At 37.5% G+C, this 24,342-nt stretch overlaps 1 protein-coding gene across 1 annotated transcript in view; it reads left to right on the top strand.

Moving 5' to 3' along the window:
* The window catches only part of LOC150107269 (cGMP-specific 3',5'-cyclic phosphodiesterase-like), a 453,449-nt gene that overhangs the window by 359,226 nt on the left and 69,881 nt on the right, over positions 1 to 24,342 (top strand). The window contains exon 17 of the mRNA XM_090391769.1: positions 11,387 to 11,464. Coding sequence (XP_090247895.1) covers positions 11,387 to 11,464 — 78 coding nt within the window. The remainder of the gene's footprint in view (positions 1 to 11,386; positions 11,465 to 24,342) is intronic.

Below are 24,342 nucleotides of genomic sequence, written 5' to 3'. Positions count from 1 at the left end.
AAGACTGGGAAAGGTGGGAGGAAGCCTCCAAGGCCCTCTGGCTGTTTCCATAACCTCCGGGAGCGTGATTTTGAGTATGACCATTTTGTGGTCAGTTGTCATGTTGTGCACTGCGGTGTGACGTATCCTCTGAACATATTGTTCCAAGTTTTGGGACACGTACACCCTGTCTAGTCTTGTCGCTATCTGGCCGCGGCACCACGTAGTTTCTATTTTGGAGTGGTTATTCCGCCTCCAGATATCGACGAGATCAAAATTAATACAGCATCGTTTTAAAGCGGCAATGCCGCCAGTTCCAGTGTTTGGATTCCCACCGATTTTGTCTAGACGTGTGTCTTCCACACAGTTCCAGTCTCCTGCAACTATTAGGTGTTCTGCTCCCAGGAGATAGTTTTCAAGGGCAGAGAAGAGACCAAATCTGTGGTATGGATTGTTCGGGGCGTAAACTGCAGCAAGTCCCCAACTTCGGAAAAAACGAAGTTGGGGACTTCTTTTTTCATTACAATCTGGATTTCGACGTCTCCTGTTTTCCATCCTTTATAGTCTGCATGCTCAATTGCTTTAATCTCGAGAATTTCCCCCCATTGACTAAAGAATTTCTTGACTTCAGGTTCGTTCTCTAGGTATTCTAGTGGAAACCTGGTTATTTTTAGCATTTTGCGTAGGCTCCCTATTAGAAACGGTCTGATAGTTTGTCCACAACAAATGAAACCCTCTAATAATTTCTTTTTTGTTTGTTCGTTTTTGACCACTATTTGGAATCTATTGTTTCCGTAAGGTATAAAACCGTATATATTTTCAGCCCCTACTGTTTCGATTAGAGCTCTCGCTAACGCCCACTGATATACGGGTTTTGTGAGCTCGATACCGAGCGTCCTAGTTCTAGGCAAAAAATGCGACATGGTTACAGAACTTCCTGACTACTGGCTGTAGAAAGGGGATGTAAGGGAGGGAAAAATCGAGGAACGTTGGGCGTTCCTCGCTGCAAACAAAGCGATACCAGAATAGACCGATAAAACAGGCAATAATAAGAAAAAAGGTCTTACCAAAGCTGGAGTACTACTGTGGAATCTGAGCATGGAGCTCTCTTTTCGGGCCATTGAAACTGGATCTTCTTGAGAGGTAAACGTCCACCTTTGGCCGGAGCTTTCTCGGGGGTCCTTCGGAACTGTCGCTGGAATTCGCTGCGTTCTGTCGATGTCGATATTGAGATCTCTTCAGTGGTAGCCAGGCCCAAGTGGAGATACCAGGCAAAAGCATTAGCAGGTCATCTCTACCTATAGGAGTTGCCAAATGGTGTGCCACCCTTTTTTTAATAAATTACTCTGGATTTAGAGAAAGATGTTGAAAGTTTATTTTTCACTTGGTTAGAGTATAATAAAATTAGTTTAATCCAAGTGTGAGCAAACAAAGTTTGTGCCTGAAAGTATCTTCAGGACTGGGGTAAGGTGGTACAACACCAGGGAAACTCGTTGCAAAGGTGGAGCAAGCTACCAACATTCCTATCTCAGTATCTCCTATAATGCAAAACACATCTCCTTGCAGATATGTCTAATGTTATGCATTAAGGGAAGAGACCTCAATAAAGGTCGAAACTAGTCTGGGTAATGGCCCTTCCCTTAATGCATAACATTAGACATATCCGCAAGGAGATGTGTTTTGCATTATAGGAGATACTGAGATAGAAATGTTGGTAGCTTGCTCCACCTTTGCAACGAGTTGTCCTGGTGTTGTACTACCTTACCCCAGTCCTGAAGATACTTTCAGGCGCAAACTTTGTTTGCTCACACTTGGATAAAGGATTAAACTAATTTTATTATACTCTAACCAAGTGAAAAATAAACTTTCAACATCTTTCTCTAAATCCAGAGTAATTTATTAAAAAAAGGGTGGCACACCATTTGGCAACTCCTATAGGTAGAGATGACCTGCTAATGCTTTTGCCTGGTATCTCCACTTGGACCTGGCTCCCACTGAAGAGACCTCAATAAAGGTTGAAACTAGTCTGGGTAGTGGCCCTTCCCTTAATGCATAACATTAGACATATCTGCAAGGAGATGTGTTTTGCATTATAGGAGAAGAATGTTGGTAACTTGCTCCACCTTTGCAACGAGTTTTCCTGGTGTTGTACCACCTTACCCCAGTCCTGAAGACACTTTCAGGCGCAAACTTTGTTTGCTCACACTTGGATAAAGGATTAAACTAATTTTATTATACTCTAACCAAGTGAAAAATAAACTTTCAAAATATTTAGTTATAATGAGATCGATTGTCTGAGAACTTTTGAGATTTGCTTTCATGAACAAGTCATTATATGTCAAAAGCAAAGTTTTGATCTCTGTGTACAATACCTTAGTGTAAAATAAATGTTTTCTTTGTATACCTAAGAAACTTGCCTAATTTCTCACGCCAATGTACCGCTTGCTAAAATTAGAACTTGTGTAAATTCAAGTGCGGGGGGGGAAGGAGATTTGGTTATGACTGCTGATTAAAGAATAAACTAATAGACAGTGTATAAAATAATAGATTCTAAAGCCGTGTTATTAACTGCGTGTTAACTCTCTGACAGGAATATCTTTTTCTATAGGAATCAAGATGGCGCAGCTGTATTAACAAATAAATTTTTCTTACTTCCGAAAAGGAACTAACTCCAGAACTGCAACAATAGAAGAATTTGGCTCTTGCCCAGGGCATTCTCTTTGTCTACAAGAATAACACACGTGATCCGTCAGAAAGAACGGTATATGACAAAATTCGGCTCTAACTAAGACTAAAGAACTATAGATAAGATTTATAAAAGCCAATAAGGCATGACACGTATACATATATACACAAGAAATAACAATACTTAACTCTAGACATTTCTTTTTCTCTTTATTCATTCTTAGAATTTCTTCACACAGGGAAATGGGGAGGCTCAGTATAGATGACCCCATTTCCCTTTTTGTTGAAAGTTTATTTTTCACTTGGTTAGACTATAATAAATTTAGTTTAATCCTTTATCCAAGTGTCAGCAAACAAAGTTTGCGCCTGAAAGTATCTTGAGGACTGGGGTTCAGGTAGTGCAACACCGGGCAACTCGTAGCAAAGGTGGACCAAGCTAACATCACTCCTATCTCAGTATCTCCCATAATGCAAAACACATCTCCTTGCGGATATGTATAATGTTATGCATTAAAGGAAGGGCCACTACCCAGACTAGCTTCGACCTTTATTGAAGTCTCTTCGGTGGGACCTCAATAAAGGTTGAAACTAGTCTGGGTAATGGCCCTTCCCTTAATGCATAACATTATACATATCCGCAAAGAGATGTGTTTTGCATTATGGGAGATACTGAGATAGGAGTGATGTTAGCTTGGTCCACCTTTGCTACGAGTTGCCCGGTGTTGCACTACCTGACCCCCAGTCCTGAAGATACTTTTAGGCGCAAACTTTGTTTGCTCACACTTGGATAAAGGATTAAAATAAATTTATTATATTCCCTTTTTGTCTCGCACACTTGTTCTCTCGTTCTCTTTACTTAAGCTACCCACTTCTTCATTCATAACCACCACTTCAATATCTCCTTCCTTACTCTCCCACTCTTTCAGATTGCTTCTTACTTGATTAGATTCATTCTCTGCACTCATTTCGTTACCTTCCAGCAACATTCTCTTCAAATGACTCACACCAAAACCATTCAAATACAGTCCATCACTTTTATACAAATCAATTTGTCCTTCAAATTCATTCCATACATTAACAAACTACACTCCTTTCTCTTCGCACATTTCCACTAACATATCATTCACATTCTTTGCTCTCCACCTCAGTTTATCACCTGTCATACCTGGGCAGCACACTTGACTACCTTTCCTATCACACTATTATTTCTTATCCTTCTCAACAACCTCCTGATATCCAATCTTACATATTCCTTGTTCCCAGTCAAGTCATTTATTCCTGTTATCACTACTAACTCTTTTGCTCACTTACTCCTCATTATTAAATTATTATTATATTTATATTTATTTATTTATATTATTTTTATTAATTATATATTAATATATTATATTAAATTATTATTATATTTTAATATATTATATTATTATATTTATATTAATATATTTATATTATTTTTATTAATTATATATTAATATATTATATTAAATTATTAAATATTAAAACTACAGCTCCACTCATTTGTCCAAGCTGAAAGTTTATTTAAATCTTCCTGAAGAGAATTAATGTTTGCAATGCTCCTTGAAATTCTACCCAACTTTGCATCATTAGCAAAGAACTGAAGATTCCTATCAATCCTATGAAATATCATTAACACATAGGTTAAACAACAGGCTCACAAGAAAAGATTTCTAGTCACCTTTTTTTTTTTTTGAGACATTACTCCATCATACACAACTTGTTGCTATCATTTGGAGAGCCAGTCTCCAGTTCTATCTAACCTATTACCCACTTCTATCCTTAAATCTATTACCCACTTCTATCCTCTGCTATTTAACCCAATCCACACCTGATATACCTCTGATTCTTTCATTTCTAATGCCCGTAATAATTGCCTCTCTTCTACATGTTGTACAGCTTTATTTGCATACCTTTTTATACCTAAATATGCAAATATACATTTGCATATTTGCCTCTCTTTTACATGTTGTACAGCTTTATTTGCATACTCCAATCTTGTGCTAAGTTATAAATCAGCAATTAGAATCGAAGGATGTACAGGAAGATGGTTTAATGTAAAATCAGGTGTTAAACAAGGGTGTACACTATCTTTTCTCTTACTCATCTTCTGTATTCATCACATTATAATGGAAAGCAGCATTACACTTGATATCCACATGACAATGGAAATTAAGTGACCAAATGCCAGCCTGATTGGCTAAGCAGTTAGCGTATCTGCTCTCCAGTCAAAAGGCTGTGGGTTTGAATCCCACTGTGGGCATGGATGTTTGTGATTGTCTGTGATAATACTAATAGTGATAGGTGACGTTGGTGTAGATGATGGTAGTTGTGGTTCATTGTAGTTGATGGATTGAGTGATGGAGACAGAGAGCTGTAGAGCAGGTGCCCTTCCTCGATGAGTCTGGACTCCCTGGAGGGATCATAATAATAATAATAAATCTGAACACAGCAGCTCAAGAGGTCTGACTGCTTTATACAGTGGTACAACCACCTCCTTATTCCTACTTGTCAATGTACTTCTTATCACACAAGCAATGCAATGTGCAGTCTTTGCACATTGCATTGCTGGTATGATAAGAAGTACAAATTTAGCATGAAACTCAGCAATAAAAAGACAGAAAAATGTAGAAATTAAATATGGAAATAGACAACTGAATAAGCAAAGCTGATATGGTGGGTAGGCAGCTGAATAAATTTATATGGAATAAGAGAAGAATTAGGCTGAACACTAAACTAGTTGTAGACAAACAGGACGGTTTTCAAACTAATTTTAATTTATGGATCTGAGAGCTGGGTTAGAAATAAAACAGTTAATCAAAGACTAGAGATCACAGATATCAGGTGCAGTGCTAAGCTAAGGAGATGTGGTCACTAAGCAGAATAGGAAAGGAAATGTTAGAAAAATAGTTATTTCATGACAGGAAAAAGATTCAAAGGAGGCGGGGAGGGGGGACAAGATCTTGGTGGATTGAAGCAGTAATAAGTGCCTCAGAAGACCAAAATATAAGATCTGAAAATGGATCTCTGACAGATAAAAGACTAATCTTGAGGAAAATTGTTGACAGGAAGTTAGTAATAATGTTAACTTATTGTGTAGTCCTATTGTTCTATACCCCTGAAGGGTATGATGATGGTTATAAAACTCTGGAATGAAAATTTGTTTAGTCTAAAGTTCAGCACAATAAACTAAATCTAAACTGCAACACTTTATCAAGAAATCACTTTATCTTAGGATGTTTATATACACTAACCTTCTTTTCATGCTGATCAATACTGTTCTGTTAGTGAACCTGGTATGGACACTTCTATGTCCATACCAGGTTCACTAACAGAATTTATGGATACTTCTATGTCCATAACAGAAACATGAATGAATTATCCTGACTACTGTCAGGATAATTCATTCATGCTTCTATTTACTGATTATTCATATATAAGGAAAACGCTACACTGTTAAACTTAACAGGTGTGGCATCATTGTCTGGTAGAATGTATTATTATTGCACTGTCTCTAAATAATACAGTGTCAACATTTCACTCAATTAGCAATAATTTATCACTACTGGTGGAAGTTGTGCACTGCTTCAATGAATGGATATAATAAGTGCTCTGTGGATTGCGGATCACCTCCTAGAATAAGTTCACAGACTTTATGAAAGTACTTAGCTATTAATAAAAATAATTAACCCAAAAGTAAAAATCCAAATAATAATTTACTTTTTTATACAGAATAATACTGACATGTTTTGATATACAGGAATACCTCGATTATTGCAGTCATTGTACCACGAAAAATACCACAATAATCGAATCCCCGATAAACGGGATAAATAATGCGTGTAAAATGGGCGATCGTTGCCAAGGATTTTTCAAATCTATTAATTAAATTTTATATATGAAGTAAAAAAAGAAATGTGTTAAACGTGTTAAATAAAAAATGAAGGTTCATTTAGAAAAATAAGATTATTCTTTTAGTGGGAATGATGAACCAGGAAGGAGAGAGGGTTGTGGACTTTGCAGTAGCGTTTGATCTGGCAATTGTGAACTCGTTTTTCTTCAAGAGGGAAGAACATTTAGAAGTGGTAACAACAGCTCACAAATTGACTACATTTTGACTAGAAGAAAACATCTTAAGGTTGTGACAAATTGTAAAGTAATTCCAACAGATCAAGTAGCACAACAACACCGACTGCTGTGCGCAGACTTTAAAATAAGATCGAAGATAAGAACTTCTGGTTGCCATGGGATGAAGACAATTAAGTGGTTTCACTTAAAAGAGGAGAGTGTGGGGAATCGTTTTAGGGAGAGAGTGTTAGAGAGGATTTCGGATGGACTGGAAAGTGTACAAGATTGGTGGAAACATAATTCAAAAGTAATCCTGAGCTGTGCAATCGAGGTGCTTGGTGAGACATCTGGAAAGATTAGAGAGCAGAAGGAGGGTTGGTGGTGGAATAATGATGTACAAGTGGCAGTGACAGCTAAGAGGAAGGCAAAGCAGAAGTGGGATGAGTCAAGAGTGGAAGAGGACAGAGAGGTGTACAAAGAGAGAAAGCAAGAAGCCAAGAGAGTTGTGGCACAGGCGAAGGCCATGGCATATCAAGATCTGTATGATCAATTAGAAACAAAGGAAGGACAGAGAAAAATTTACCAACTAGCGAAATGTAGAAATAAAGCAGCTAAGGACATCTTACATGTGAGGCAGATCAAAGATGCTGAAGGAAGAGTATTATGGAGGGATGTGGACATAAGAAACAGATGGAAAATATACTTTGAGGGACTTTTGAATGAGGAAAATGCAAGGACTCACAGAGGAGATGGGCAGCCTTCTGAGGGGATGGTGCAGAACATCAGTAGAATGGAAGTGATGGAGGCCATGAAGAGGATGAGGAATGGAAAAGCGGTGGGCCCCGACAGAATTCCAGTGGAGGCATGGAAGGCACTGGGGGAAGAGGGAATTGACCTGCTGTGGGACCTGTTCATGAAAGTTTGCCAACAGGAAAATATACCCGAGGAATGGAGGGAGAGTACTCTTGTTCCCATCTTCAAGGGTAAAGGGGATGCACAAGACTGTAAAAATTACAGAGGAATAAAGTTGATGTCCCACACAATGAAGATCCTAGAAAGGGTTCTTGATGGTAGATTGAGGGAGGAGGTGGAGATTGCAAAGGAACAATTTGGCTTCATGCCTGGTAGATCAACAACAGATGCTATCTTTGGGTTACGACAGATGATGGAAAAATATCGAGAGAAACAAAGGGAGCTACATCTGGTATTTATTGATCTGGAGAAAGCATACGATAGAGTGCCAAGGCAAGAAGTCTGGAGGTGTCTGAGGGAGAAGAAGGTGCCGGAGAAATATGTCAGGTTGGTGCGGGAAATGTACAGAAATGTGAAGACAAGTGTTCGGGCCTGTTTGGGACAGACAGAAAGTTTTCAAGTAACAGTTGGCTTGCATCAAGGGTCAGCATTAAGTCCGTTTCTGTTTAATATTGTGATGGAGGTGGTAACAGACGAGGTGAGAGAAGATGCACCTTGGATAATGTTGTATGCAGATGACATCTTGCTGTGTGTAGATTCAAGAGAAGAAGCGGAAACTAAACTGGAAACATGGAGAAAAGTACTGGAAGAGAGAGGTATAAGACTGAGCAGAAGTAAGCCAGAGTATATGTGTTGCGTAGTGGCAGTGGCCAGGAGACAGATCTGGAGCTGGAAGGAAATGTCATCAGGAAGGTGAGAGACTTTAGATACTTAGGTTTAACAGTGGAAGAAGATGCCGGAGCTGAGAAGGAAGTGGGATGCAGGATACAAGCGGGTTGGAGGAACTGGAGGGAGATGGCTGGAGTGTTATGCGATAAGAGGGGGCCGATCAATCTGAAAGGCAAAATTTATAGGACAGTAGTGAGGCCAGCTATGACATATGCTATAGAAACTGTGGCCCTGAGGAAAAATAACATCAGCAGGATGGAAGTAGCAGAGATGAGAATGCTTTGGTGGATGTGCGGTGTGACCAGAAAGGATCATCTGAGAAATGACTATGTCAGGGGAACAGTGAAAGTTAAGAACTTAGGAGCGAAAATACAGGAGGCAAGGTTGAGATGGTTTGGTCATGTGATGAGGAGGGAAGATGAATATGTGGGAAGAAGGGTCATGCAGATGGATGTGCAAGGAAGGCGGAAGCGTGGGCAGCCAAAGAAGAGATGGAGGAGCTGGTAGAAGAGGACTTGAAGATGAAGAACTTGGATGTGGTGACAGCCCAAGACAGGAAGGTGTGGAGGAGACTCATAACAAACAGTGACCCCACTTAAGTGGGAGAAGCTGCAGAAGAAGAAAAAAGATTCTTTAATCTTTATTTATATATATAAGGAATACATACAGTATATGCAGTTATTCTTTCTTGGATAAAAATTGGTGTAGAGTTGTCTGGCGGAATTTTTTCTTTCTTTTTTCTTCGTATAAAACTCGGTAGCAACGGATGGAATTTTCAATTTCCTGATGAACTTTCATTGATCGCTCGAGATTAGGATCACCGTTCAAGATTTTTTTTCTTTAAAATTTTCAGCAGTTCTAAACATTTTGTCCATTTCTTTGAGGGTAAATTCCTTCGGTGCCACATCAATTTGTTCGTCATTATCATCGATTTGAGCATCGTAAGCATGTTCTCTCTCAAGGTTAATTAGGTCTTCATCATCCAGCTCCTTATCATGTGACTCAAGCAGGCCCTGAACATCACCTTTTTCGATTTCTTTTAGTCCTAGATCGAAGTCAAGCTTAGTTATGTCATTGATAACATGGGTTACTTCATTTTCAAATCCTTTAAAATCATTTGCACAATGAGGAATAATCTTTTGCAATGCCACTCTCAGGTTTCTAGACATTACCTCACTCCATGCTTCCTTGACATTCTCAATGCAATTTTTGATATTGAATGCCTTCCAGAATTCTGTCCAAGTCATAGCTTCATCTCTTGTGGTCTTTTCTATTGCTTGTGAAAGTTCTTCGTAGGTAATATGCCTTAAAGGATGCAATTACACCTTGATCCATTGGCTGGATGATGAAAGTGGTATTAGATGGTAAATAAATAACTTTTACATTTTCGCACAAATCATTCAGTGCTTTTGGATGACTAGGTGCATTATCTAATATCAACAAGATTTTAAAATCAAGATTTAATGACTTGCAGTACCTGTCAGCTTCAGGACAAAAACAGTTTTTAAACCAATCCTCAAAAATAGTTTTTGTCATCCAAGCTTTTCTATTGAATCTCCAATGAGCAGGGAAAAAATTTTTTATCTAAACTTCTAAGCGGACGAGGATTTTGTGAACGATAAATAGAGAGGCTTTATCTTGTAATCTCCAGACTCCTTAAAATCAAGATTTAATGACTTGCAGTACCTATCAACTTCAGGACCAAAACAGTTTTTAAACCAATCCTCAAAAATAGTTTTTGTCATCCAAGCTTTTCTATTGAATCTCCAATGAGCAGGGAAAAAATTTTTACCTAAACTTCTAAGCGGACAAGGATTTTGTAAACAATAAATAAAGAAAGGCTTTATCTTGTAATCTCCAGACACATTGCCACATAGTAAAAGTGTTACATGTTCCTTCAAAACCTTGTAGCCAGGCTGTGATTTTTCATTTTTTGCTAAAAATGTTTTAGTGGGCATTTTTTTCCATAATAAGCCTGTTTCGTCAGCATTAAATATCTGATCATCGGTATAATTTCCTTCTTCAATGATCTGTTGCAATTCACCAGGAAAACTAGCTGCTGCTTTTTCATCGGCACTTGCAATTTCACCTTGTACACGAACACTATGAATGCTTGATCGCTTTTTGAACCGATCAAACCACCCTGAACTTGCAGAGAAAGTTTCTTCCACTACTGATGCTGAATCATTTTCGCTTTCTAATTGTTTTCTTTTTAAAGTTTCAAACAAATTCAATGCTTTTGTTTTTATAGTCATTTGACTTAGAGGAATTTTCTTTTGGTTACAATCTTCTATCCACACTGACAATAGCATTTCCATTTCAATCATAAGATGGCTTCTGTTTCTCGTAGTTTGGGATCCAGACGAGGTCGATGCACTTTGTCCTAGTTGCTTATAGTTTGCAGCGTGGTCTAAAATATGGCAAAAAGTTGATTCATTTAGACCATGCTCTCTTGCAATTTTGGCTTTGGTTATGCCTGCTTCATACTTATTTATCATATGCAAATTATCTTCTAAGATGATCACTCTACATTTCTTCTCGATAGCTGTAGACTTGATATCATCCTTGTTTCTTTTAGCATTCATTTTAGGGGTAAATAAGAAGAGAAATAAATATCCACATGTACTTCAGGAAAAGGCGGACAGTTACTGGTGAGTGGTGAGCAGGCGCCGTCGGATAAAAATGAAGCACTACAAGAGAGCGATACCTGGAGAGTGGCAACTCAAACTGGTTGCATATGTAGTGGGCTACATCTCACATCCACGATAATTCAAATTTGGAGCACAATAATTGGAATTTTAGTATCAAATTATAAACCGCGATGAATCGAGAATCGCAATAATCGAGGTATTCCTGTAGTTTTTAATGCAACTATATCAAAAACATCAACACAAATACAATACATTATAATTTCCAAAATAAGGAATTTGTCAGTTGCTTATTATTTTCTGCAAAATTCTGTGAATAGACATTTTTTAATTTTTTTTTTAATTTTCAGGAAGAAAAATCAATTCACAGACATGGTCAGAATCACAGATGCTAACTGGACACGGGAGAAAAATAAGGATTTGTTAAGGTGAGTTGATATGCTGGTGAAATAAAGTTACACACACACCTGTGGAATTCTTGAGGACTTCCTTAATAATGATAACAATAAAACTCATATAATGCAAAAATTTATTTCAAAGAAAGCACTTATATTAAAAAAAGTACATAGTTCTTTTTTATTTAAAACCTTATATATCTTAATACTCATTTATATTCTTTAGTTATTCATTTATCTGTATATAAATAAATATATATAAATAACTGCACCATACATTATTAATGTATGGTGCAGTTAAAATAATCATCACTACACACAGAACTGATAAGGTATCATATCTAATAAGTGATATCAGTGAGACTTGTTATAGATCCAGGAATGAGCTGTTGTGTTTGTATATGAATGCTAGGAGTATCAGAAACAAGGAAACTGAAATGGCTGCATTGAATGAGTTCATTCACCCAAAAAATTGTTTGAATGAGTGAGACATAGTTGGATGAGAATGACATCCTGACAGGAATAGAGATGGAAGGGTAGATGGATGTGTTTCGTGAAGATAGAAAGGATAATAATGGAGGGGGGGTGCTATTGATGATATAGAAAGAGTTATGTCCATACAAGGTAGAGATGCAAAAGGTAAATACTGGCAGTGGTTTTGAGGCAGTTAAGAATGAGATAGAGATGAATAGAATGAAATATTTAGTAGGATGTTGCTATAGACCTGGTAATGTAGAGGGTAGTGACCATGAAATGTATAAGCAAATTAGCCAAGCAAATAGTTATCATTATAGGTTATTTTAATTATGGCAATATAGATTTGGAAGATGAGATAGCAACTGGAGGTAAATAAAATTAATTTCTCAAGTTTTTGAGGGATCACTACTTCAGGCAGTATGCAACAGAGGGTACATGAGGATTGAGGGCCTTGGATTTGATCATCTCATCAGAGGATGTTATTATAAATGAGGTGAGAGTAATCATGAAGTGATCACCTGGGTGGTTGCCAGCAGTGTGAGAACCTCTGTGAGGAAAGGGTATATGTGGAACTACAAGGCTGGTGATTATGAGAAACTCATGAGACAGTTTACAGCTGCTGCATGGAAGGAGGAGTTGTGTGGAAAGGAGATCAATGATATTTAAGAATTATCTAATAGAAGCAATGTCTAAATGTATTTCAATGATCAGAAGGTTAAATAAGGTAGATGTGAAATGGATGAATGACATAAGAGGTGTGGTAATAATCAATTCCATAAAGATTACAAAGAACAGACAAGGAGACTGACTTAGTTGGTAAGGATAGCAAAAGTGAAGTATGAGCAGGAGTTAGCTAATGAAGCCAAAAAAATCCCAGGGAGTTCTCTCAATAGCCTGCAAAAAAAAAAAAAAAAAAAAAGAATGAATATATTAGGATGACATTGATTGGAGAAAATGGTATAAGGACAACTGCTAAAGTGGATATAGTTGAGATATTTAATGAGCAATTCATAAAGGTCTTACATCCTTGTAAATGTGAGATCATAGATAGTTTGAGAACAGTGGATGAGGAGAGACTGATTAACTGTTAGTGAGCAAGAAGTATGTGGGAATTGAGTACACCTGATGTTAATAAGGCTGTGAGCCATGATGATATATCACCACACATTTTGAAGGAATGTGCCAGGGAGTTGACATCTGCCTTAGGATATTTGTTTAATATCAGTGTTACATTAGGTCAAATTCCAAAGAAGTAGAAAGAAGGAAAGATTGTAAATCTTCATAAAGGAGGTGACAGAACTTAAGCACCAAAGGCCAGTCTCTATGTCAGTTGTTGTGGTTAAAGTGTTGGAGAGGCTAGTTAGAACAAGGATCCAGAATTGGGTTGACAACAGTGGTATTAGATGTTTTAAGGATACTTGTGACATAAAGACTGAATAATATATGCAAGTAAACACAAGAAAGATATTTAATTAACCAAATATTTCGGTCTGGAAATATCAGACCATCTTCAGTGGCACTACAAGAACAACAGTTTTAAAAAACAAGGTGGAATACTAACAATAGATCATTTAAAAATAGAACAAGCCGTGTGATGTTATATCACTAAGTATTAAAGGGAATATTTTTAAGCAGAGAAATGATTGAAATAAAGATATTAATTAATAATATTAAATAACATAAAATGAATATGAATTAATGAGTTATCCTGATTAGACTTTCCCAGATTTTTGATATAGATATATCAAAACACAGTTATTCCGATTCAGGTTAGGACGATGGAGTAAGCATCTACACTTTATTTGAATAAACATTCAAATTTATAACGGGATCTATGTAAGAGGCGAGTTTTTGACCAAAGGATGTTGTGGTTAGTCTTCAGATCCCACTGAAGAGACCTCATTAAAGGTCGAAACTAGTCTGGGTAGTGGCCCTTCCCTTAATGCATAACATTATACATATCCATAAGGAGATGTTTTTTGCATTATGGGAGATACTGAGATAGGAGTAATGTTAGCTTGGTCCACCTTTGCTACGAGTTTCCCGGTGTTGCACTACCTGACCCCAGTCCTGAAGATGCTTTCAGGCGCAAAGTTTGTTTGCTCACACTTGGATAAAGGATTAAACTAAATTTATTATAGTCTAACCAAGTGAAAAATAAACTTTCAACATTAAAGAAACAACCGGGCAACTCGTTGCAAAGGTGGAGCAAGCTAACATCACTCCTATCTCAGTATCTTCCATAATGCAAAAGACATCTCCGTCGAAACTAGTCTGGGTAGTGGCCCTTCCCTTAATGCATAACATTATACATATCCGCAAGGAGATGTGTTTGCATTATGGGAGATAAGAGTGATGTTAGCTTGCTCCACCTTTGCAACGAGTTGCCTGGTGTTGTACCACCTTACCCCAGTCTGAAGATACTTTCAGGCACAAACTTTGTTTGCTCACACTTGGATAAAGGATTAAACTAAATTTATTACAGTTTCTCTAATGCTATGAACAAATCCAATACTCTTGATTCTCATGTTTCCTCTGCTACATGCTGCCTAAGATTCTTCCTCACAAGGTTCAAAAATTCAGTTCCCTTATTCCTCTATACTGTTCCCTCTTTTCAGTTTATATTACTAGAGTTAAAATCCTCATAACGATCACTTTGTTATGCACTTGCCAAACCAATTTGCCTAAACATTTCCCACTTATCATTTTCTTCATTATCTGTATTTCGTAATCTTTAGCAACATAATTCTAATTATACTGTCCTGCCCAACTCTACTTCTCACCATACACTTTTAAAATAATCAGTACCATCCCTCCCTTCCCCAGTTCTCTACTGAGTTAGTCCAGTTCATCACTTATAATAAGTAACCTTCCACTGCTCTCTTTATCCTCTCTACCCTTCTGAACAAATTAGCCTTTATCTCTCTCTCTGTCAGGTTGTCATCTTCTGTCATCCATGTTTTACTTACACCAGTAATCTTCAGATTGACTGGATCTATCAACACCACAAACTAATTTTCATTATTCCTGATACCTCTGGCATTTGTATAAAGAAAAATTAGTGCATTGGAAATGTTTCCACAACTATTATTGCTCTCCTGAGACTCAACTCGGTTCTGCTATAGCAGAATACATATACTATATATCCTCTCATCTCCCAAGCCATTATCCCTGCTATTTCCCTGCCCTAACATTCTCACTTGCTTAACAGCATCCTCTCCAACTGCTTGTACCGTTCCATTTTTCAGATGCAACCCATCTCTTATATACAGCTCTCTTTTATCATTCATGAATGCGTTCCAAGCAACCACATATTCCAAACCTCTCTTGCTATAAAATCTCACTATCATGTCATTCATTATGAGTTTGACCATCAGGTGGCAAAATGTATCAAAATCATTATTGTAAGGGCTGTGGCAACATATTATTATATGAGTATCTCCATGGAGTCAAAAGACTTATCATGGAAGACCCATCCTAATCATTATGCACACAATGCCTGTCATACCTCTCCTTAAACTTATTCACCATTGGGGCACTCACAGCTGCCTCTGACTGTTCCACTCTCCAAGCAAAAACTTAGTCCACACACCTTTACTAACAACACTCTTACACAACTTCCTGGGATGACCTTTTGAAAAATTTCTTTTGTGTCAATCTTATAGAATCCTTTTAGTAACTTGTAAGTTTCTATCATGACCCCTCTCCTCTGCTTGTTAACTAAACTCTGCAACCCACACACCCTCAGTCTATTCTCATAGGGAGCATTCCATAGACCTGTAACCAGCTTGGTCATTTGTCTTGAAACCCTCTCTACCACAAGTGACTAAATCTATGCACAGTAGTTAACATGCGTCCAAACCATAGCCTTAATAATAACCTCTCTATCTTTACTTGTCAATGTGTTATTCAATATCCAAGTAATCCTTTGAGCTATTTTACCAACAATTTGCAATTTGCAAATTGTTGGCAAAATATTGCAATGAGCAATTTGCAATATTTCAAATCTTTATCTGGCATCACTCCAGATCCTTGTAATCCAGCACCATCAATATGATACAAAGTATGTAATCTTTTCAATCCAAAGTGCATTACCTTACATTTTTACAACATTAAATTGACAACCATTGTCCTTTGCCCACACTGCCAATTTATTTAAATCATCCTGCAGGATATCTACAACATCTTTATTAGATATTCCCTCTCCAGATTAATTAATTTAATATTTATTGTATAGTTTTTAGATTGAGTGTAGCTGTTTGATATTTGTGACTGGTACTCAGTGTTAAGAAAGTATGAAAGACAGATGGTGAAAAACAGAGTGCAATTAATGGTAAGATAATGAGCAGGACTGATGGCAAAAAAGCATGTGTAACTGATGGTAAGATAGTGAGAATGAATGAAAGCTAAAAATCGTGAAGGATTTGAAAGCAGAATTGGTGAAGATGAAGCTTATATTATTATTATTACGGACGACTCCAAGGAGTCCTTAGACTCATCGAGGGAGGCCCTAAACATCATGTCCGTCACAGCTATTTGACATTCGCACAGTCTATCATACTTTGCCTTGAACTCATTCACTATCATAGCACCCACAACAGACTCAGGCAGCTTATTCCACTCTAAAAGTAAAAAAACCCAGCTCTAACACCCTTACTAACCACACTCTCGCCCATCTTCCATGGATGTCCCCTAGTCCTCCCCCCCACCACCAGTCCTGTTCTCAAAAATATCCTCTGATTTAATCCTATAGAACACCCTTCAGCAATTTGAATGTCTCAATCATATCTCCCCTTTTCTGCCTATCAACCAGTTTCTGCAACCCACAAATCTTCAACCTGTTCTCATAAGGTTCATTCCATAGACCTGCTATTATCTTGGTCACTCACCTCTGGATCCTCTCCACCTCCTCCCCGTCAAGAAGAAACCTAGGTGACCAGATCTAGTAATCAAGATGGGGTCTTATCAAGGCTCGATAAGAGGAACAATAACTTGCTTATCTCTGCTCGTATTGTTCAGCATCCAAGTGATTTGATGAACTGATTTAGCCAATTTTGCGATGTGCCCCTAAACTTCAACTCCCTATCCACCAACACTCCCAAGTCCCTGGCCTCATCACTCTCCTGGAGTGCAGTTCCACCAATGTGATATACTGGTGCTAATCTTTTCACTCCAAAGTGCCTTACATTTTGCCACATTAAATTGACATTCATTCTCCTTAGCCCAGACCTCCAATCTATCCAAATCCTCCTGCAAAATTTTGACATCTTCTGCCTTCACTATTGCCCTACCCAACTCAGCATCATCAGTGAATAAATGAACCGTTCCTCTCAGATCCCTCCCTATATCGTTAATGAACAAATTAAACAGCAGCAGTCCAAGAACAGAACCCTGCAGCACACCACTAGTCGCAGGCCGTCTTTTGGACTCTACTCCTGAGTAAACTACTCTCTGGTATCTCTCCATCAACCACCCTCCTATCCATCTCACCAACCCTATATCCATTCCCATATATTGCAGTTTATGGTTTAGACTTCCATGTGGTATCCTGTCAAAGGCCTTAGCCAGGTCCAGCAGTATAACTGTAAACCCATTACCTTATCCAGTTCAGTCATCACTGTGTTATAAAACCTGAGCAAGTTACTGAGGCATGATCTACCCTTCACAAAACCATGGTATCCCCCATACAGTATCTCATTTTCATCAATCCATTCATGTATTTTTCCCTTGACTACTTTCTCCAAGACCTTGACAACGACTCCTGATATGCTGATCGGTCGGTAATTTGCAACAGTAGTCTTGGATCCTCCTTTATGCATTGGAACTATTTTTCCCTCTTTCCACCCCTTCGGGACTAAACCAGACCCGAGACTCAGATTAAACAATAAGGATAAGCACACTGACAGTTCTTTAGCTGCTTCATGTAAGACCCGTGCTGATATACCATTCAATCCCAAAGATGCATTCACATTAAGGTTCTGTAATAGACTATTCACCTCCACTTCATTCACCACAATTCTCATACAAATTAATGGTTCCTTCATTCCTTCAACATTACCACCTGGATGATATGCTCTTGCAAAGTGCTCACTCAGTAATTCCACTATATTGACTGATTCAGTGACCTCCCTACCATTGGCATTCCTTAAAATCATTCTGCCGTGTACAGTTTTTCTTTTACTAGCAGCATATTGAAAGAACTGTTTGGGATTCTCTTTAGCTTGCATTTCTAATTTCCTTTCATAATCCGTTTTTGCTTTTCTCGCCACACTCATTACTCTTCTGGCCTGCGCTTGATACCGTTCATGTGCCTACAGGTCACCTTTCTCCTTAAATTCCTTCCACAATTGTTTCTTTTTCTGCAACTCAAGTTTAATGGTGTTATTCATCCATTTAACCCCTACTTGATTTACTATTCGTACTCTAGGTATACAGTCAGCCATAACCTCCTGCAAATGCTCCCTGACCACTTCCCATGCCCTATCAACATCCAGCCCTTGCAGTTTTACATGCCATGGCACTGAACCAAGCAATCTCCTAAGCTTGTCATACTTGCCAGCACGGTAATTCCACATGTACCCTGTCTTAATCAAAAATTTCACACATTTAGCCACTCCCAGGTCAAGACCCTGTGATCACTCTCACCAATAGGTGGCAACATGATCATATTCATTACAGTCAAATTCTCAGATGCTATTACTAGGTCAAGCACTCTCGAACCCCTAGTATTTTCCATTACATGCTGTCTGAGATGGTTATCCCTCAGTAATTGGATAAAATCATTCCTTCTTCACGTGTCCTCTCCTCCTTCCAATCAGTGTTACCATAGTTGAAATCCCCCATAATAATTAAACTCCTTCTACTCATTTCATCAATTTGCCTATGCATACTATCACCACCATCTATTCCATCACCTGGTCTATAGCAGCACCCAACTGTACATTTTGTTTCGTTAGTCTCAGTCTCACACCAAATAGCCTCAAATGAGCTCTTTTCACTATCCTGCAATACAACTTCTATTCTCCTTGGTTGCAGTTCATCAGCTATCATCAATAACACAATACTCCTCCCCATTTTATTCTCTCTGTCTCTCCTGAACACACTATACCCTACACCAGTGGTTCTTAACAGGTGTTCCCAGAACACCTGTGTTCCGCAAAATGGTTGCAAGTGTTCTGCCGGTGGAAGATGTCACATGATACAGTTCTGAATGTAATTGGCTAGTCCAAATAAATATGTCGAGGGAATTATTTCCGTTATAACAGAACAATTAACAATATTTGAAGAAAAGATTTCAAGTTACTTTCCTTCCTTAAATACACACAATTATGACTGGATACGAAATCCATTTGGCACAGTTAATACATCGAGTTGTGAATTTTCATTACAAGGAAGAACTATCCGTTACCTTGTCAACAGATCGTACTCTAAAAATGAAATTCTCTGAAATAATTCTGAGGAATTTTGTATTTTTGTCAAGCCGAATACTCAGCTATCCACAAGAGCACTGAAAATTTTGTTGCAGTGATCTCGGTTTCTCAATATTAACCCATATAAAAACTAAAAAGCATGAAAGACTTAACTAGTATAGACAAAGAGATGAGGGTAGCTTTTTAATGCATACACTGCTCAAAACAATTACAGGATGTTTTAGTTTCTGTCAGATAATTATAAATTTCTGTAAATAATTATAACTATTGGACTCTTTATACATGAATAAATATTTCTTACTTATGGAGAGGGTGCAGCTGATGAGATATCGTTTAAATAATTGATATTTATTACAAATTATACATTTTAAAGTGAAATAATTTTAACAAGAATAACAACAAAAATATTCCCTAATTGTTTTGGTTTTGAAACAGTATATTCAAGCTCAAGTATCGCATTAAAATAGGTTCCAATTTTAAAAAAGGCAAGTCCATGCGCCTTTTTATTGTTAGTTTTATGGCCCTAATGCTTTTGGTGTTCCCCAAATTTTTCTTATAATCAAAAATGTTCTGTGACTTTGAAAAGATTAAGAACCACTGCCCTACACATTCTATCCCACTAACTATATCATCTTCTGTCAGCCATGTTTCACTAATGCCAATAACCTGTGGCCAGGAAGAGCCAACCAAGGCCAAAAATTCTTCCTTCTTGTTCCTAATAGTCCTGGCATTAGTATGCATGAAATGCAAAGATCCCTTTGTCCCACCCCTATCTTGATGCGTTATACTAACTGTCCCATTCTGCTTTCTTGTCCTTCGTACTGGCTTGAGCACATTATAAACATTCTTACACTCAACTGCCTCACTGATGTCTGCAAATCCACTTCCTCCCCTCCTTAATAGTTCTAGTTTCCCTGATTTTGCACATCCACTCTCACTTCACTCAGCAACACTTTTTCTAGTCTTCGCACACCAAATCCATTCAAACTTAAGCCAGCCATCTTGTACAAATCACTCCACACATCCACAAACTCCACACCACACCGTCTGCATAACCTGCGCATAAAGTCATTTGCGATTATGTCCCTTCTAAATTCTTCTCTGTCATACCGTGGCAACAGACTCACTATCCTAACTCTGTCACTCTTTTCTTTCGCTACCTTTAATAATTCCTTCATGTCCTCTCTCATATCAAATTTACCTCCTTTCAAATCATTCGTACCCACCACTACTATCAATTCTTTCACCCTCTGTTTTTGCGCTCTAATACTCTCACTTACATCTTTAATTTTTGCACCCGGTAAGTATGATTTAGTTAAACTCTCATCAATCACACCTCTTACTAATGAGTTACCATACAACAATCTTTCCTTCATTTCTGAAACACTCCCAATCATACGCTTATTATTCCTTTCGTGCACTTGCTTATTTCCGTTTGCTGAAGCGCTCGGGAAAGAGTTCTGCAGTCTCTCCAACTGCCGCTTTGCCCTATATATTACTCTATGTAACCGTGCAATCTCACTCATTACAGCTAATTTCTCATTTTTTTTTCATCATTCAAACCATTTTCTCTCTCTGTATAATTACGTATTATTTTGAGAATACTTATCTTTTTGGGAGCTCTCTGCAAACACTACACACCATGTAGCCCTCTAGTGGACTTGTTTTGATAATATGGAGTGAAATATAAAGAAAATTGTAGATATGTATAGAAAAATTAAAAAAGAATGGAATGAATGATAGCCATATGAAAGATATAATAATGATTCTTATATGGTTTTGTATGGGATTCAATTAGAGATGTGGTGAATGAGAGGATGAATGAGTTAGTTGGAAAGAAGGAGAATGTAAGATGGAAATTAGGAGTTTATTGAGGAGGATAAAAGTATGGCAGTAATGGTAGTCAGTGTGTTGCCCAGTAACAGTGATAGTTGAGACTGAGGGTAAAGATCATTAATGGTATGCTAGCACAGAAATGTGTGAAGAAAAAGGAGTGCAGGATGACTTTGAGGGATGAATAGCACCATATAAGTGATGGACTGCATTTGAATGGTTTTGATATGTGTGTCATCTAGAGAGGCTACTGCTGGAAGGAAGAGTCATGACTGCAGAGAGTGGATCTGAGCAAGAAGCAATATGGAATAACAAAACCATTCTTATGAATGGAGAAGTGAATAGCATGATTGAGAAAAATGAGAAAACAGTATTCTTCCACATAATAAAACAGATGGGGCATAGAATTAATATATTGACACTACTCAACTAGTTTCATGAAAATTCTGGTGTTTCACATCATCAGGAGAAATAACCGAATAAACTAAAAAACAGATTATAAGATGTAATGTACATAATAAAATATTTGAATACAGGAATAACACTGGAAAACTTGCATTTGCTCTTTTGCGATTCACTGTGAACTACTGGTAACCATGTGAGTTCATGGTTACCAGTAGGGAACTTGGTAACTAGTAGGGCATGTTTAACTAGGAAAGACCAGACATGATGTAAAATCATTCCTTGTTTTTGTTTCACTGTGGAGGATGCTTGATCGTTTCAGCTGACTCCTTGAATACTCTTGAGAAAAATCTGTAATTTATTTGGAGAATTTTGGTTTGTTGACATAATACTTGTTTGATTTCGGTTGTATGTGCTGCTAGTCCTGATTTGTGCTTTCCCTTTTGTTCTCTACATCCTTGATGTGCTCGATTGGTGTACCTCTCCTGACTTGCCTGTCTGCAAGACCACTGTACCTATGTAGCACAATCCACAGGTATAGTGGTCTTGTAGACATCAGATTTTTTGAGAGGTAGATTTGGCAGTTTCGAGATTAGAGATCTTTTTGAGGGGATTATAAGACAGCCTTTTTTATTTTGTTGATGCAGTATCCTTGATATCTTATCTGTGACAGACTGTATATAGGGAGAATCACTATTCCTCCAAAGTTTTGTTTTTCATGTTCATCTGACTGTCTCAGAGATAGAATTTTGTTGACTGATATTCTGTTGTAACCATTCTATAATATGATGATGCTGAGATAGTCAAGCTTTTGATTTTTTTTTTTTATCTGTATTAACAAAGATAAGTTCTATCATGTAGGGAGCGAATAATGCTTATTTTTTTTTGCTTTGGGTGAAAATGAGATGTAGCATACAGGTATCAATTTTCCTCATATAGGAAAAATTCAGTGTGTTCTGCTCGGATACTACAGGTGTATCTAAATATGAGGGCACATATCATTGAGGTATGTGACAAATTTTAATTGAGTAGTAGAGCTTGGCCAAATGATGAATATATCATCGACATATCTGAGCAATACAAACTTGATGTATGTATTGTTTGGATTTCTCTTCAAACCACTCCATGAACAAATTTGATAGATTTACCACCCCAATAAAAAATACCATTAACCTTAGTGAATACAGATGTGTCAAATGTGGGATAAATAACTGAGGAATTAAGTAATTACTTTTGTAACATATAAATTCCAGACAGACCCATTAGTTTTCTGGAAGATGAGATGGAACTTAATGAAAGATAGAAGTGGATGAGGTACATTCAAGCTTGTAGACAGGCTCAAGTGGGATTGGAGATCATAACTTTTTTATGGTGGTTAGACACAAAAATGCCAATTCATAAAAAGATATTTTATTGATCAGTTTATATTTCACTGGATTTCAAGCCAATATCCTGAGAGCATGACTACTTTTTACAGTTTATATGCAATAACAAGTCTTCTTCTTCTTTCACTATGCCATGTTAAACGGGGTCGGCGCACCGATCTTTAACCTTCCTCTTCCAAGTTCTCCGGTCCAGGGCATCCTTCAGACTCCATCCTTTCTCCCTAAGATCCTCTGTCACCTTATCAATAACAATAACAAGTAATTTAAGCAATTCGAATTGTAATGGACAAAAGATCTAAAAATCCTAATTTCTAAAATCTAAATTCCTCTAAAAGAAGTTATTACACTGAAGTTGACAGATTAATGTGCCATATACTTGTTAAGGTTAAGAGAAGACTTCATAGTAGTTACTGACTAAAAATAGTCTCTCTGACCTGTAATGACTTCTAGATGAAAATCGATATTCTATGTGCTTATTTGTTTTCTTCCATCTAATCCTATGTGAAGTTCTAAAGGTTTGTCAGCTCAGATTTTCCATCTTTAGGATGGTAGTGAATGTATTTCTTGTATTTCCCATGCAGTGAAACCCATTCCAGTACTATGATATTACAATGGATCCCCCTTTCCCATTTGGCCAATTTATGCATCAAGCATTTTGAGAACAAAGTACTTGCCATAGCTACTTTCAAATGTTTAATTCAGCTCTACTATTTGTAGATGATGTACTGGTCATTTGGCATCATGAGCAAACCACTTTGGATTCCTTCTTAACTCACCTTAGCATCCAACACCCTAAAATTCATTTCATGTTAAAAAAAAAGAATCTAATAACTGTCTGTCTTTATTTGACACATTAGCCACTGAGATGGTTTGCTATCTTTTTTTCAATTTATAGAAAGCTAATATATATACACTGGAAGATACCACAATCACATCGTCATCCAGCCCAACAGCATATAATCCTCAAGGTTCTTGACATGTTAGCTACTCAGATGGTTCACTATCTTTTTCAATTTATAGAAAGCTAACACACACTGGAAGATATCTACATAAACAATCACATCATCATTCAGCACAACAGTATGTAATCCTCAAAACACTAACTCTTGGAGCCATGGCTATATACCAGTGATGCAGCTATTTCTGCAGAATTAACCTATCTTCACCACACTTTTTTTGGCCAATGACTAAGCTCTAACAAAATAGAAAAAATACTACATGCTCCCCCCTCTCCTCTTCCCAAACACACAAGAGCAAAGCATCATTATTACTATCCATATCTGGAATTTATCCGAAAAGACAGAAGTACTAATGATATATAATCTTCACACCACCACCACATTCAAACCACGTGTGAAATTAGCAATTCTCATCTGCTCTCCTA

This window comes from Typopeltis vanoorti, chromosome 4 (genome assembly GCF_054136105.1).
Source record: "Typopeltis vanoorti isolate ZY-2024b chromosome 4, IOZ_Tvanoo_1.0, whole genome shotgun sequence".
NCBI classification, from domain to species: domain Eukaryota; kingdom Metazoa; phylum Arthropoda; class Arachnida; order Uropygi; family Thelyphonidae; genus Typopeltis; species Typopeltis vanoorti.
This window is presented reverse-complemented; position numbering and strand designations above follow the sequence as displayed.